At 30.9% G+C, this 17,885-nt stretch overlaps 1 protein-coding gene across 1 annotated transcript in view; it reads left to right on the top strand.

The window, feature by feature from the left end:
• Positions 1-17,885, top strand: part of LOC139481392 (receptor-type tyrosine-protein phosphatase epsilon-like) — a 36,573-nt gene that overhangs the window by 5,919 nt on the left and 12,769 nt on the right. Inside the window, exons 5-18 of the mRNA XM_071264707.1 lie at positions 1,581-1,715; positions 2,397-2,534; positions 3,705-3,842; positions 5,054-5,188; positions 5,593-5,704; positions 10,451-10,575; positions 11,131-11,297; positions 12,277-12,364; positions 12,818-12,894; positions 14,070-14,106; positions 14,801-14,898; positions 15,231-15,350; positions 16,012-16,160; positions 16,708-16,843. Coding sequence (XP_071120808.1) covers positions 1,581-1,715; positions 2,397-2,534; positions 3,705-3,842; positions 5,054-5,188; positions 5,593-5,704; positions 10,451-10,575; positions 11,131-11,297; positions 12,277-12,364; positions 12,818-12,894; positions 14,070-14,106; positions 14,801-14,898; positions 15,231-15,350; positions 16,012-16,160; positions 16,708-16,843 — 1,655 coding nt within the window. The remainder of the gene's footprint in view (positions 1-1,580; positions 1,716-2,396; positions 2,535-3,704; positions 3,843-5,053; positions 5,189-5,592; positions 5,705-10,450; positions 10,576-11,130; positions 11,298-12,276; positions 12,365-12,817; positions 12,895-14,069; positions 14,107-14,800; positions 14,899-15,230; positions 15,351-16,011; positions 16,161-16,707; positions 16,844-17,885) is intronic.

Genomic DNA, 17,885 nt, shown 5'->3' with positions numbered 1-17,885 from the left:
TCACAAGGCTAGTGTTTGTTTAGGTAATTATGTGCATGCGTATAGTTTTCTTGACTTGAAGGGGTATCAGATTGAATGGTTGCTCTAGATTCCCAACTCCATTGATTAATTTAAAACTCACGAGATCCTTTCAATGTCTGTCTGCTTTTGAGGGTTATTGTTGTTGCATAATTTTAAATCATATGCATCATTGAAATTAAAATAAATGTAGTCCATAACGTAAAAGTGTAAACTAGAACACCCCTTCAGCCAAAATTGAGTCTTCAATATTATCGCTTCGAGTTGTCTCCCTTCCGTAAGTAACATCTGTCAGTCGACGATACGTCTAGAAAAAATAACTCGTTCTGTTGATAGAAGTGGTATTATATTAAAACCGATCGCAATTTAAACAGAGGAATGTGTAAGGAAAGGAGTCATGCCCACTGACCCAAAGGAAATTAAATATTTAAAGAGTTAGGAATGGGGTTCCACCTAGAATTCACGTAGTATACTGTAAAATAGGTGATAAGGTACGAAGTCACGTTCTTTCACTCTCAGTGACTGCTGGAATTGATAGTTCAAAAATAAAACACAATAAGTTTGTTCTTCATACACTTGTATCGAGGATTGGCTATTTTTAAAGTTGAATAACTATTCAGATTACGTAAATTACATTTTACAAGCATTAATTTACACGTGCAGTTGAATTATTTTTGAAAATAATAAATACAATGAAAACAATGGCAATCTTATCCATCAGAGCAATCTGCTCTTTGATTTAATTTGTTTACGTTGAAAAAGGACATTTTCAATGCCCTTTTTAAATTGATCAAAAGGCACTCTACAACTTTTAATCTTCTATGGCATATAACCTGTTTCAACTAACAAAATGGCCCAAAACTACATTTTTAGATTATATTTGTTGATACTTTAAAGTTCTTAGCTGTTGATCTAGAACTTATGTCTTACAAGGAATTGGTAACATTTACTAGAAGAATTTTTGATTTGCATTTTTTTCTTTTTAAGCATGTTTTAAACAGGCAACAATATTTGGATAAGATATAAACTGCAGTTTAAATAAAATTGTGCAAATTAAGAGACCCATATATTATTTAATTTGAGCTCATTTTATCATCATACTGGAAAAGCTCTTTTATTCCTGCTAGAACACTGCTGTTTATGCAATTTTCAGCAATACTGTTTTATTAATGTTCTTTTGTCCCCACCATACCTTAATATGCAATTATTCAAACTACTCTTCCAATGCTATCCAGCACTTTGATTCATTCAATTTATTTATATTATGTACACTTGATGAACAATTTGCATATTTGTATTATATTGGTATACTCTTCCATGAAAGATAATTCAACTTAGTCTACATATTGACATAATGTTATTGTATTTATGGTACTGTGGTAAAGTTATTTTCATTGAAAAATGACTTTAAAAAAATTTATGATTTTTTAAAACAAGGTCTAAACAAATAAATCGATGCATTAATAATTTCACAAATTTCAGTTTGAACTAAGTAGTTTTCAGAGCCTTTAATTTTGATATGCAGATGCAAGAATATAACTTTGCCCATTTGTAATTTACAGAATGTGACACTGGTAAATATGGACCTGGTTGTAAAGAGACATGTGGTGAATGTAAGGATGATTTGTGTGATCATGAAACAGGGCAGTGTCTGAATGGCTGTAATGCTGGCTGGAAAGGAGACCTTTGTAATACTAGTAAGTACAGTCACATGACTATTGCCTCAGGGGGAAATTTCTCCTGGAAATGTAGGCAAAAGAACTTTTTATAATGAAGGTTATTCCAAGATCTGTGTCATGCAGGAAAATTGTCTCAGATACAGCTATTTAATGTCATGACGTGACTTATGTATGAAACACGAATTATATATTATAATGGAAATAATCTGTCTGTGTTATAATTTTAAAAGCAATTACTCAAGTTTATCCCAGTTTGAATTGCAAATTTTCTTAATACTGTAAAATTTAGAAATTATTACAATGTTTTTATTATTGCGAAAAATGCGACAGTGTTATAATCACAATTATTGAAAGTCGCATTTTGAATTTTTTTATATGAATCAAACAGGATTTTTCTAAATATCACAAAAATAAAAATCGGATTTTTGTCTAAAATGACAAAATTGAAATAGTAAATGCACGCAATAATTTCTGAATTTACAGTAACAGGCTTTTTGAAGCAAGCTTACTTTAACAGTTTTAAAATTGATTGCTTATTTGTTTCATAAGAATAAGCTGTTTTTCCAATTTTACCTTCCATGGTTAGGTGACTTTTTTCTTATGGTAATTTAAGTATGCTTTTTCAATAAATGGATAATTGCCACTAAAAAACATCACTCAATATATGCTTTAAAATAAAATGACACAATTGTATTACAGATTGTTCTAGTAAAGAATATGGAGAAAACTGTGCATTGAGTTGTGGGGAGTGTTATGACGATCTAGATTGTGATATATTTACTGGTCAATGTCCTGAAGGCTGTAAAGATGGTTATAATGGAACTATGTGTGTGCACAGTAAGTAATGTATACATAGAAGAAGATTCAGATACCAGTATAAGTAGACTGGTTATGGTTACCAGTGAATACATATAAGAAGATTCGGGTACCAATATAAATAGACTGGTTACTGTTACTAGTGTATACATATAAGAAGATTCAGGTACCTGTATAAATAGACTGGTTACTGTTACCAGTGTATATATTGTACTCAAACCACTTCCACATTTATTTGCAGTTTTTTTACTTGTACAAAAATGGATTAAAACAGATTTAAAGAACACATGTTTTGTGCTGCAACTAAACATCTAAGACAGTCATCAATTAATAGCCAGTCTTCAATGATAGAAATTACCATAGGTCAAGCTCTTGATTACCCAACACATATAGAAATGGGAATCAACAAAGACTACCATCAACATCAATGTTCTCAAAGAACAAAGCTATTGCTTAACAATGAAAACCAATAGTATGGAGAATTACTTTAACATAATGTTGATAGTTTGTTGAATAATTGTAATTAATACTCAACCTTCTATCACAACACTAAAAAATTACAAAAGGGAACTAGTCATCAACATATGGTCTTCTACAGAAGAGAAGTGTCCATTCAATAATTCAGCTCTCAACTAATAAGACTAAAAATGTTGAGAATGAATCTTACAGTTTCTATTATGAATGTGTAATCAACAATGTATTTGGTAAAGGACTTATACACAGTATTGAAATCAAAACAAACAATGAAAAGGTCCTTGACTTGCGATAGAGACATGAACATGTGGTTAGGTTATATAACTTTTTTAGCATACAATCTTTCCCTTATAATCTGGAAAGGGTATATATCAAAATAAGAAGAGTTGGTTGGATTGCCTATGAGACAACTCTCCACAAGAGACCAAATGACATAGAAACTAACAGCTATAGGTCATCGTACAACCTTTAACAATGAGGAAAACCCATACTGCATAGTCAGTTATATAATGTCTAAATATGACAAAATTTAAACAATTCAAACAAGGAAACCAACAAAATGATTTATGTACAAAATAAGGAACAAAAAACAAATATGATAAACAACAACAAATGAAAACCACTGAATTGATTTATGTTGCCATAAAAATTGATAAAAATAATGTCAAAAGTGATTATAAACACTAAATACCGGAATGCTTAACAATTATTTTTCAGAGTGTATGGCATCCTGGTTTGGCAAAGGATGTTCAAAACAGTGTGGCAAATGTAAGGACCAAAGTCCATGTCATCATAAAGATGGTTCCTGTGTAGAAGGATGTGAACCTGGGTGGATGCAAGCTGATTGTTCCCAAAGTATGTATATTTTATGCCAGTTTAATGTAAGCCCATGTAAAATAATCTTATTCAAAGATGCGTAAGTGTTATACACTGAACAAAGACACATTATTGTATATTATTATAGTATCAAATAATTCAACAGATGTGATTTGTCAATTGATGTGACATGATTATAATATAAAAACATGTATTAAATGTGTATAACTAGAAATTGATTGAGAATTTCAATTAATCAGAATCGAGTTTTAATTTATTTTCATTAGCTGCATTCAAAAGTCAAAACAAACACATTCAGAATGTGTGGCCAATCTTAAAATAGTAAGATTGTTACATAAAACAATAAATCTTTGAGGTGCTCTCCTCTCCTGTAAGTATTTGGAAGGCAGGAAGCTGATGAGCTATGGAATTAACATGTATAAGGTATACAATGGTTATAAAAGCTCAATACCAAATTTCAGGGTGTTCTGATAAGTAACTCCTGAGAAAAATGTGATGAAAATTTCATTTTCTGAATAGTTTAGTTTAAATGTATTTTATTGTCCAAAAACATTGACAATAGGATTAGACACAAGTTTTGCAACTTAGAACGTCTTCTCCCTTACCAACAAATAATAAATCGCCCCAAAAAAATAATACATAATGATAACATCATAAACAATATTAATATAGAGACATGAAATTTACGAAAAATTTAAACGACATGGCTCATCAATTTCTAAAAGTCAAGTTGACCGTAAATTTATTTATGCTAGACCTAGTAGGTTGTTTTAATCTTGGAATAAATATTCACTCAAAAGGTAAGTTATGATTTTAAAGCAACTAAATTAAATCGTTGTTGTCAAGTGATAGGATTTCATAAATAAAATCAAATTTATGATCCATGTCTTTGGAAAAAAATGAACAATTTCATTCGAAGTCAACAAAAAGTAATTACATTATTATTGTTATATATTTAACCATAATGTCTATACAGCCACTATTAAAGCGATTGGTCTCTTTGATATAATTCTGCACTTTTGTAAAAATTAGCGTGTTTATGTTCATATTATATATATCATTACTGTACATTAAAGATTCCAAGTCAGTAGGTATATTTCTTTTCTAAGTTAAAAAAATTGTATATTCCTTAAGCTGTAAAATATTTACACGAGAGGAAATAATCTTGAACATTTTCGTAAACATTTTCTTGAATAATTTTTGTTGATGATAGATATGATATATTTCAGTTTGTATGGATGGTTGGTTTGGTCAGAATTGTTCATTAGAATGTGGAAATTGTATGGGTGATGTAAGTTGTGACAAGATTTCTGGTCAATGTCTAGGAGAATGTCAAAATGGATTTACTGGAGAACTGTGTAAATGTAAGTAGTCATGTTAATTTAAAGAAAAACAATAGTATGAAATTGGTGTGAAGTACTGACCAGCTTATTTTCACAAACATTTTAATATTCACCATTTACCTGGTTTACGTAAAAAGAAAAATAACATGAATAGCATTGCTGTGAAATATGATGACGCTTGCGGTCAAATAGTTTCATTGAGGTCCAATAGTTTAACGCTTTCAATTTGATAAAAATAGTTAAACTATTGTGTACTTATTTTATATAGAAAATGATAACTGAGGTATAATAATTATTATTAATGTACTTTACAATGAAAATAAACAAATATACTTCACAATGAATTTTCAGTTGATTACTGCGGTTAAGTTTCTGAAATAAGGGGAAATTTCATTTAATAAATTGAAAGTTTTAAATTTTTTCAGCTGCAATATTTGTAGAGGAAGAAACCAGTAGTGCAGGAACCATTGGTGCTATTGTGGGTGTGGTTATAATTTTAGTCATCGTTATAATAATTATTATTGCATTTAAACTATGGTAAGTAAGAATTAATGATAATTTTAATCAAATGCTTTCAAGTTACTTGCAATTTTTTATGAACCTTTTTTATACGACCGCAATTTTTTGGTCGTATATTGGTATGACGTAGGCGTCATAGTCATCGTCCGAAGACATTTGGTTTTCACACTATAACTTAAGTATAAGTAAATAGAAATCTATGAAATTTAACCATAAGGTTTATGACAATAAAAGGAAGGTTGGGATTGATTTTGGGAGTTTTGGTCCCAACATGAACAGAAATCTATGAAATTTAACATAAGGTCTATGACCACAAAAGGAAGGTTGGGATTTATTTTGGGAGTTTTGTTACCAACAGTTTAGGAATAAGGGGCCAAAAAAAGGTCCCAAATAAGTATTTTTCTTGGTTTTTGCACAATAACTTTAGTATAAGTAAATAGAAATCTTTGAAATTTTAACACAAGGTTTATGACCACAAAAGAAAGGTTGGGATTGATTTTGGGAGTTTTGGTTCCAACAGTTTAGGAATTAGGGGCCCAAAGGGTCCTAATTTAACTTTGTTTGTTTCATCAAAAAATGAATTATTGGGGTTCTTTGATATGCCAAATCTAACCGTGTATTTAGATTCTTAATTTTAATGCCCCACCTACGATAGTAGAGGGGCATTATGTTTTCTGGTCTGTGCGTCCGTTAGTCTGTCCGTTCATCCGTCCGTCTGTCTGTTCGTTCGTCCGTCTGTTCGTTCGTCCGTCCGTCTGTCCCGCTTCAGGTTAAAGTTTTTGATGAAGTTGAAGTCCAATCAACTTGAAACTTAGTACACATGTTCCTTATGATATGATCTTTCTAATTTTAAAGCAAAATTAAACTTTTGACCCCAATTTCATGGTCCACTGAACATAGAAAATGAAAGTGCATGTTTCAGGTTAAAGTTTTTGGTCAAGATAGTTTTTGATGAAGTTGAAGTCCAATCAACTTGAAACTTAGTACGCATGTTCCTTATGATATGATCTTTCTAATTTTAAAGCCAAAATTAAACTTTTGACCCCAATTTCACGGTCCACTGAACAAAGAAAATGAAAGTGGGAGTTTCAGGTTAAAGTTTTTGGTCAAGGTAGTTTTTGATGAAGTTGAAGTCCAATCAACTTGAAACTTAGTACACCTGTTTCTTATGATATGATCTTTCTAATTTTAATGCCTAATTATATTTTTTATCCAATGTCGTGGTCCATTGAGCATGGAAAATGATAGTGCGAGTGGGGCATCCGTGTACTTTGGACACATTCTTGTTGTTCCTGTTTTCCAATTGGTCTACATTAAGGTCCAAAGGGTCCAAAATTAAACTTAGTTTGGTTGTAACAAAAATTGAATCCTGGAGTTCTTTGATATGCTGAATCTAAACATGTACTTAGATTTTTTGATAATGGGCCCAGTTTTCAAGTTGGTCCAAATCGGGGTCCAAAATTAATCTTTGTTTGATTTCAACAAAAATTGAATATATGGGGTTCTTCATTATGCTGAATCTAACCATGTATTTAGATTTTTAATATTTGGGCCCAGTTATCAAATTGGTCCACATTGAGGTCTAAAGGGTCTAAAATTGAACATTATTATATGACTGCAAAAATTTTAATTTTTTGGTCGTATATTGCTATCACGTTGGCGTCGTCGTCGTTGTCGTCGTCGTCCGAATACTTTTAGTTTTCGCACTCTAACTTTAGTAAAAGTGAATAGAAATCAACAGTTTAGGAGTTAGGGGCCAAAAAAGGGCCCAAATAAGCATTATTCTTGGTTTTCGTACAATAACTTTAGTATCAGTAAATAGAAATCAATGAAATTTAAACACAAGGTTTATGAACACAAAAGGAAGGTTGGGATTGATTTTAAGAGTTTTGGTCCCAACATTTTAGGAATTAGGGGCCAAAAAGGGCCCAAATAAGCATTTTCTTGGTTTTCGCACTATAACTTTAGTTTAAGTGAATAGAAATCTATGAAATTTTGACACAAGGTTTATGACCACAAAAGGAAGGGTGGGATTGATTTTGGGAGTTTTGGTTCCAACAGTTTAGGAATTAAGGGCCAAAAAAGGGCCCAAATAAGCATTATTCTTGGTTTTCGCACCATAACTTTAGTATAAGTAAATAGAAATCTATGAAATTTAAACACAAGGTTTATGACCATAAAAGGAAGGTTGGGTTTGATTTTGGGAGTTTTGGTCCTAACAGTTTAGGAATAAGGGGCCCAAAGGGTCCAAAATTGAACTTTGTGTGATTTCATCAAAAATTGAATAATTGGGGTTCTTTGATATGCCGAATCTAACTATGTATGTAGATTCTTAATTTTTGGTCCCGTTTTCAAATTGGTCTACATTAAGGTCCAAAGGGTCCAAAATTAAACTTAGTTTGATTTTAACAAAAATTGAATCCTTGGGGTTCTTTGATATGCTGAATTTAAAAATGTACTTAGATTTTTAATTATTGGCCTAGTTTTCAAGTTGGTCCAAATGGGGGTCCAAAATTAAACTTTGTTTGATTTCATAAAAAATTGAATAAATGGGTTCTTTGATATGCCAAATCTAACTGTGTATGTAGATTCTTAATTTTTGGTCCAGTTTTCAAATTGGTCTACATTAAGGTTCAAAGGGTCCAAAATTAAACTAAGTTTGATTTTAACAAAATTAAATTGTTGGGCTTATTTGATATGCTTTATCTAAATATGTACTTTGATTTTTGATTATGGGCCCAGTTTCAAGTTGGTCCAAATCAGGATTCCATATCAAGTATTGTGCAATAGCAAGAAATTTTCAATTGCACAGTATTGCACAATAGCAAGAAATATCTAATTGCACAATATTGTGCAATAGCAATTAATTTTCAATTTGAGTTATCTTTCTTTGTATTGATTAGTAGTTGATAATATATGTTGGAAATTTGCCAGACATGACTATGATGTCATTTTCTATTTTTATTTGCCAATAACTTTATGTAAATAACTTCATTGGAAATTTGCCAATATAAAATGTTGCTGATGAAGCTTTTTTTCCTTATCTTATCTAAAATGTTTTTAGATAATGTATGTTGGACATTTGCCAGACATGACTATGATGTCATTTTCTATTTTTATTTGCCAATAACTGTATGTAAATAACTTCATTGGAAATTTGCCAATATAAAATGTTGCTGATGAAGTTTTTTTTATTGTTTTATACAATAAACAATGTATATTCACTTTTACTACCAACCAATCTTTACCATTCAGTGATAACAAGCACTTCATTTTACATTTTAATATTTTATGATGTATTTAAAAGAGTAGTTATTGTTGCAAACTCCATTAGAAATTTGAATTGATATCAGTTTTGGAAAAAGGGAAACAGGGATGTGAAAAAAGGGGGGGGGGTTTAAATTTTTCTCATTTCAGATTTCATAAATAAAAAGAAAATTTCTTCAAACATTTTTTTGAGAGGATTAATATTCAACAGCATAGTGAATTGCTCAAAGGCAAAAAAAAACTTTTAAGTTCATTAGACCACATTCATTCTGTGTCAGAAACCTATGCTGTGTCAACTATTTAATTTTAGATTTAAAAAGTTTGAAGAAGAAATCTTTAATTGATTTGTAAAATCTTGACATTTGTTTTGTGTAAAAAAAACCCATGTAATGTCAAAAATTTGATCACAATCCAAATTCAGAGCTGTATCACGCTTGAATGTTTTGTCCATACTTGCCCCAACTGTTCAGGGTTGGACCTCTGCGGTCGTATAAAGCTGCGCCCTGCGGAGCACCTGGTTTGATTTTATCAAAAATTGAATTCTTGGGGTTCTATGATATGCTGAATCTAACCATGTATTTAGACTTTGGATATTGGACCATAATAGGTAAATGTCCAATTTAAAATTTTAAAGTTTTTAAGTTTAAGTTCTTAGACCACATTCATTCTGTGTCAGAAACCTATGTTGTGTCAACTATTTAATCCCAATCCAAATTCAGAGCTGTATTAAGCTTGAATGTTGTGTCCATACTTGCCCCAACTGTTCAGGGTTCGACCTCTGCGGTCGTATAAAGCTGCTCCCTGCAGAGCATCTGGTTTAATTTTCCATTAAAAATAATGCCAGTATTCCTGTTTAGTCTTAAATAATTATTTATTGTCCCCCGAGGAAAGTGTTATAGGGGACCTGGTATTACCAGGCTTCCTTCTGTGCGTCCGTCCGGTGTTGTTAGCTCTCTCATAGGTACAATTCTTGTCAGATTTTTATAGAACTTATACTATAGGTTTAATATCAGCAATATCTTGGACAAGTTCTAAAATGGTGGACGATCGACTTTTTTTTAAAAGAGTGATTTCCCTTAAAAATATTAAATTTATGGAAAATAGCGTTGTTAGTGCTCTTATAAAACTAATATTATATGTTAATATCAGCAATATTGCGAACAAGTTATAAAATGGTGGACAATTGACTTTTTTTAAAGAGCAATATATTTTTCCAGTTTTATGACATTTGAATAACTTTTCTTTTAACTGATATAGTCAACACTCAACACAAATTAGAAGTAAAAAATATAGGATTCAAATATATAATTTTTTATTTTACATTAATTATGGTAAAATTTTGCAGTTTTAAGTAAGTAATTAGTCCTTATGTGAATGAAATCTTACAAAAATCACAATGCAATTATCAAATGGGTACTATTGTTAAGTTGTTATTTCAAGGCTAAAAGTTTGTTGAAGTATTTAATGATTTGAACATAGATTTTATGCATGTTTTAGGAGGAGAGGTAAATTCAGACACACACTACAGCTAAATGAAACAAAATCTTCCAATGATACAATCGCCCAGGAGAAGGAGGAAGTCCTGCGTACAAAAGAAACAGATCAACTCATTCAGGATAAAGGTAAGTGCTTTATAGATAATAGTTCAGTTCAAAGTATGATCAAATAAAACTCTTCTTCTTCCTATAAAGACCATCTCTACATCAGTCTTGATATAAGTGGGCTACTGCAATGGTGAAAGAAAATCTCTAAAAAAATAAATAGTTATGAAAGTAACCTTTTTATGATATTGAATGTAATAACTATGAATATTTGGTATGATTACAATTGAAACAACTTTCCACTAAAGTTCATAAAAAGAATGTGGCAGGGTTAATCAATGTTTGAAGGCACCAACCCTCTCCTTAACCTAGGACATTGGTGTAACAACACAACAGAAGACCACATGATTAAACATCAGATGTAAAGGGCTTAACTTCATCAGAACGATTTAAACCAGAAAAACATCTGACAAAAACAAACCACAAAGTCAATCATTATTTGAATTTTGAAATTTTTACCTCATATAATGATTTTCTGCTCAGATAGTAGAACACCACTGAAAAAGATAAAATAAACAGAAATAATTCTGATGATTTATTCTGAAAATATTATTTACTGTGTTGATATTTTTACAGAAGATCCATCTGAAAGCCTGGATAACGGTTATGACATCAGTAAAGAACCTATATATGCTAATGTCAACACAAAGAAACAGACTTGTCCTATTCAAGTTCAAGATTTGTATGAGTACATTAGGAAAAACAAGATGAACGATTGTACAGAATTTAAAAAGGAGTTTGGGGTAATTTAGATTTCAGAAGTCAGATCAATTGATATCACTGTAATGATTTTTAAGTTGAAGTCAGTTTAAATCAATTTAAATCAATAAATTGTTTTCGCAGGTCACTGAAATTTTGACACATTTGTATATATGATTTGAAAAAATGTTTTGGAATTTTTAGACTTTAGAATGCATGAAATTTTCAGATAAATCTGATAACCTATTGTTGGGTTGCTGCCACTAAACTGGTAATTTTGAGGAAATTTTGCATTTTGTGGTTATTATCTTGAATAGTATTAATGATAAAGATAAACTGTAAACAGCAAATATGTTCAGCAAAGTAAGATCTACAAATAAGTTGATATGACCAAAATTGTCAATTGACCCCTTTAAGAGTTATTGCCCTTTAAGGACAATTTTACACAATTTGTGTATCATGTTTTCTAACTTTAAAAAATCTTCTTTTCTGAAACCATTGAACCAATTCAAACCAAACTTAAGCTGAATGATCCTTAGGGTATCAAGAACACACTTTGTGTTTTATTTTCTGTTTCGTCAAAAAACATGGCGGCCATACTAAAAATAGAACATAGGGGTAATATGCAGTTTTTGGCTTATATCTCAAAAACCAAAGCATTTAGAGCAAAACTGGTATGGGATAACAGTGTTTATATGGTCAAGTTCTATCTGCCCTGAATTTTGTTTTGTTTTTGGTTATCATCTTGAGTATTATTAATGATAAAGATAAACTGTAAACAACAAAAAATTTCAACAAAGCAAATTCTCAAAAATTAAAATTAAACTTTGTTTGATTTCATCACAAATTTAATTCTTAAGGTTCTTTCATATGCTGAATCTAACCAAAACAACAAACTACGATGAAATTGGACACTTAAACTCTTAAATGAAAGATAAATGCCAAAAAATCAAGGTGAGCGATTCAGGCTCTTGAGAGCCTCTTGTCTGTTAGATAAATTCTGATAGATATTTTCTTATTCAGGAATTACCATTAGGAGTGTTAGCATTGTATGAGGCTGCCAGGAAACCAGAAAATAGACCAAAGAACAGATATGGAAATATTATTGCTTGTAAGATAATCGAAGATAAATGTTGCATAATAGGAGGATAAAATGATTTTACTGGTCTATAAATAAATGTAGAAAGAATTTGAAGAAATGAAGTTTTTGTCTTCAGATAAGAGTAATGTTTATCAATAAAAAAAATATTTCCTTGTCGTGGCGCCGAAATAATTTATCAAAATTGAATTCGTTTGTTAAGTTTTAACATCATCAAAACTAGAATTCAGATAGCTACTGTGTAGATTTTCAGTTGAAAAGAATCTTTGATTGATGGTTAGAAGTAACTGAAAATAAACGCAAAACACATTGATGCCTGTTTTTTTTTTACAATTATGTATAATTTTAAAAGGTATTTGTATATAAATGTCACTTGCATATGTTTTAAGTACACTGTGGTAAACAAGTAATAAAATATAATACATAATCATGAACATGATGAACAGTCTTTTTTTTAATTTTCAGATGACCATTCCAGAGTTGTGTTAACACCTATATCATCAGAACCCAATTCAGACTATATTAATGCTAATTATTTGGATGTGAGTACATTTTATCTTGCGTGTACTGTATTTAAGGACTTTATCATTCTTATCTTTCCTAACATGGATGTTAATCAAGATAAAAGCAGAAATGGTAGGGTTATTGACAATGGGTATCAAATTATGAGTGTAACTGAGATCTTCACTAAAGTTTGTAAAGCTATTGGGGTTTTTCACCTGCCATAATGGACTTTATTAAAGATTTTTCCCATTTTATATTTTCATATATTTACTTATTTAGATAACAAAAAATGAAGAGATGTGGTATGATTGACAATGAGACAACCATCCATCAGAGTTAAAATGAAGAAGTAGTAAGCAATTATAGGCCATTATACTACCTTCAACTATGAGAAAAACCCATACTGTGCAGTCAACTTTAAAAGACCTGAGATATAAAAAAAAAAGTGTGAAACAATTCAAACAAGAAAACTAAAGCCTAATTTATAACAAAACAATTCACAAAAACAAATATGACCAACATAAACCATTACTACAGACACCTTACTTAGGACAAGCACATACAGAGTGTGTGAGTTAAATATGTTTTTGAGCTCTCAACCCTCCCCTACATAAAACAGTAGTGTAACAGGACAACATCAGAGCAAACTGTAAAATTAGTTGCAATTGGCTTAACTTACAAGATTAAAAGGAGACACAAAAACAATTAACATAAAAATGAAAGTCACAAAGCACAGAAATTAACCCAGTTACTGAAAAGCTAGATCAAAGCCATTTTACAACTAATTGATAAATCATGTTCTCCTAGACTTTATTATCAATCAGTAAACATCCATCAGATTAAGGGTAAAAATGTCATTAATAGTCTTTAAGATAGATATGCATGACCTTATGTAATGCCAAAAAATAAGCGAACAGTAGTGACAGATGAATAATCATGAGTTCTCATAACCCTACATATAACAACATGTAATTAGTTATGTATTAATTTAAAAAAAAAAAAATCAATATTAGTTCCATAAAACAGTATTTAAAGATTTTGCTACTGTTTTAAATTAATAATCTTAAAAGAATAACTTTATTTAACTGTTTAGTTCTGACCACTCTCAAAACAGTTTGTGTCACCTAGCCGTTTGAGTCTGATCCAATTTTCATAAAATAATAAAGAGCTTTGTTATATATGATAGTTGTTCAATATTTATCTTGTTTTACAGGGATATAAGAGAAAGAATGCATACATAGCTTCACAGGGTAAGTCTCTTATTACCATAGATATGATGCAGTTTGACCTTTTCTTATTATACCCCCGCTTTAAAAAAGGGGGGGTATACTGTTTTACCTCTGTCTGTCAGTCCGTCCGTCCATCAGTCCGTCCGTCAGTCAGTCCGTCCCATGAAACTTTCGTCACATTTTTCTCAGGAACTACACATCCACCCTTTCTGTAATTTGGTATCAACATTTATATATGTCAGCCATACCGTGTGATGCGTTTTCAGATTCATCACTCGACAACTTCCTGTTTACCGAACACTTGTCTGATTTTACACATGATAGCCAAGTTGAAAATTTTCGTCACATTTTTCTCAGGAACTACAATACAAGGATTTCTGAAATTTGGTTTCAGGATTTATATAAGTCAGCTATACCGTGTGATGCATTTTCAGATTCATCACTCGACAACTTCCTGTTTACCGAACACTTGTTCAATTTACCAGTTGCAGCTTTATCTGGCATAAATTTAAGATCATTTTTAATTACAACTGAAATGAAAAATTATTTTACTATTATTTGCAGAATTTTATTTTTACTAATATCTTGTAATAACATGTTATATTTGAAGCTTATGATAAAAGCCTATCCTGTAAAAGTTAGAGTATAATTCTAATGTGAATATTATTGATTTATTGAGTATTTATTTATAATTAAATGTTGTCTTCAATTGTAGGTCCAATGAAAGTTATGTTCAGAGATTTTTGGAGAATGATATGGCAAAAACAGTGCTGTAAAATTGTTATGCTGACCAATTTAATGGAAGCATGCAAGGTTTGTAATAACTGACTTAAACAGGAGTATCATTTTTTTTAGGGGGGAGGGGGATCATATATTTGATATAAAAGAAAGTGAGTCAGATAGCTATAATTTTTTCAGACACAAGTAATAATTACTTTCATAGTTTGTCAAAGTAGAAATTGTCTGTAGACAAAGCCTTCAATATATATACTGTGTATGCATCATCTTAGAATAGACGAAATTTGCTGTGTTATGAATTTAAAAGTTAGTAGTATTCTCTTACTTATTATACCTCTTTGGTATATTTTAAGAGAGATAGAGAGATTCTGTCTTTACTGACATTTTCATTTTATACAATATTGCAGACGAAATGTGAACAGTACTGGCCAGATGAGGGATCAACAAGTTATGGAAATGTGTCAGTAGAAATAGTACAGACAACAGTATATACAGATTTTACTATTAGAACATTTAAAATATCATGTGTAAGTACAATGATTTAACCGTTTCAGATAATAGACCACTTTCGAGGTTAGTTCATCACCGAAAAAAATCGTCAAATATGCATGACTTTATGACGTCATTTACCAGATAAAGGAGATCGCCTGTATCCCTGCACTATTTACGTTCATCAAGAGTCTTAGTGATTGTCATTGTGCAGGATAAACTAGAAATAATGTTTGTTCTGTAGGTACGTAATCACAATTCCCTAATGACAGCAGTGCTCAAAGACAATTATGTGGATTTTTTTAATTTCAAGCATTTATAGTTCATGTTTAAATAAAGAATCGGCTATTGTATGTCAAAACAAAGCCTTATTTGGGCTTGTAATGAATAATATGAAAATAGTGTAATAAATCAATATATCTGAAATTAGATCAAAGAGTCAAATGGTTCTGGAAGACAAGAAGTACAAAATCTACAACCGGAGAAACATGAAAGTATTCCCTTCTATTTCAGGGTCTTACATTTCTCAAAATTAAACATTCAACAAGGGTTCTATAGTGATTTCCAGTCCTTAATCTTATATTTCATACCAAAATGTAACAAAAATGTAACAAGAATTTGATCATTGTAAAATGGTTGGAAAACTTGGGCTTTGTTTATACATGTATTAAAAATTCCTTTGCTTTTTTGTGATAACAGAATGGAACGAGTCGAGACATTAAACAATTCCATTTCACCAGCTGGTCTGATCATGGTACACTCACGTCCTCTACACCATTGCTATGTTTTAAACATAAAGTTGATGCTTATAACAAAGATAGTACAGCACCGGTTGTTGTTCATTGTAGGTAGGTAAATATAGAACAATACATAGAGCATCCATTATTTTAATTTAATCTTTCTATTAAAAAAAATATTGTCTAAAATTTACATTCAAATCCACAATTGACATGACTTGGGTGGCCATTTTGAATTGCTGATATTCACAAATGTTTGATTAAAACTATATGATTGAAAACATGCATCCCTGGTAAAAATGCATCTGTGACCGTCATCTCCCCAATTAATGGCTGAAACTCTTCAACTACAGTGCTAGTATTCCTTAATTAATAACCTTTGTGGCAATGCTTGGAAAAATTGAAAATATAATTCCCTATCCACTATAAGAAAAAATCTATATTTAAGGGTACATGTTGTGTTAAGGTATGAAGAAAAATGTATTGATCAGGGCTGTTTATCATATACATGTATACCACAGGCATACACCAATTATTAGTAAGATTGAGATTGATTGAATAAATATAGACCATTTTAAATGTTTATTATATATATGATTGAATTAGTTTAGAAAAAGTAATTATATTGTAGTTATAAATATATGTCTTTTGTTTCTAGTGCTGGTATAGGGAGAACTGGTACTTATATAGGTTTAGATTATACACATGAGCAAGCCAAAGCAGAGGGATTTGTAGATGTACTAAAATGTGCTCAGCTCATGAGAGCAAATAGAACCAATATGATACAAACTTGGGTATGTAGCACTTTTGATAGTGCAATTAATTGTTTTGTCCATCCCTCCATTGTCCTAAGCAAACATCCTTTAAACTTTAAGTATTTAGTCATGCTAGGGCATGAAAAATAGCCCTATAGATTTTGATGTATTTTTTTGTTCATGAAAAATGCTGTTCTTTGAAATTCAATATTGAAACTTCTAAATACAAAATTTTAGAAACAAATAGTAATTGTTTTTCCCCCAAGGAAATGGATCACTAGCAGTTTCTTAATTCTTATATGGATCACCCTACCATTATTGTACCAATTTTTATACGACCGCAAAATTTTTGCAGTCGTATATTGGTATGACGTTGTCGTCTGCGTCTTCGTCGTCCGAAGACACATTTGTTTGCGCACTATAACTTTAGTTTAAGTAAATAGAAATCTATTAAATTTAAACACAAGGTTTATGACCACAAAAGAAAGGTTGGGATTGATTTTGGGAGTTTTGGTTCCAACAGTTTAGGAATAAGGGGCCAAAAAGGGGCCCAAATAAGCATTATTCTTGGTTTTCGCAATATAACTTTAGTATAAGTAAATAGAAATCTATGAAATTTAAACACAAGGTTTATGACTATAAAAGGAAGGTTGATTTTGGGAGTTTTGGTCCCAACAGTTTAGGAATTAGGGGCCCAAAGGGTCCAAAATTAAACTTTGTTTGATTTCATCAAAAATTGAATAATTGGGGTTCTTTGATATGCCGAATCTAACTGTGTATGTAGATTCTTAATTTTTGGTTCTGTTTTCAAATTGGTCTACATTAAGGTCCAAAGGGTTCAAAATTAAACTTAGTTTGATTTTAACAAAAATTGAGTTCTTAGGGTTCTTTGATATGCTGAATCTAAACATTTTCTTAGATTTTTGATTATGGGCCCAGTTTTCAAGTTGGTCCAAATTGGGGTCCAAAATTAATCTTTGTTGGATTTCAACAAAAATTGAATTCTTGGGGTTCTTTGATATGGTGAATCTAAACGTGTACTTAGATTTTTGATTATGGGCCCAGTTTTCAAGTTGGTCCA

This window comes from Mytilus edulis, chromosome 1 (genome assembly GCF_963676685.1).
Source record: "Mytilus edulis chromosome 1, xbMytEdul2.2, whole genome shotgun sequence".
In the NCBI taxonomy this organism is placed as follows: Eukaryota; Metazoa; Mollusca; class Bivalvia; order Mytilida; family Mytilidae; genus Mytilus; species Mytilus edulis.
Note: the sequence above shows the minus strand (reverse complement) of the source record. Positions and strands in the feature narration are given on the sequence as shown.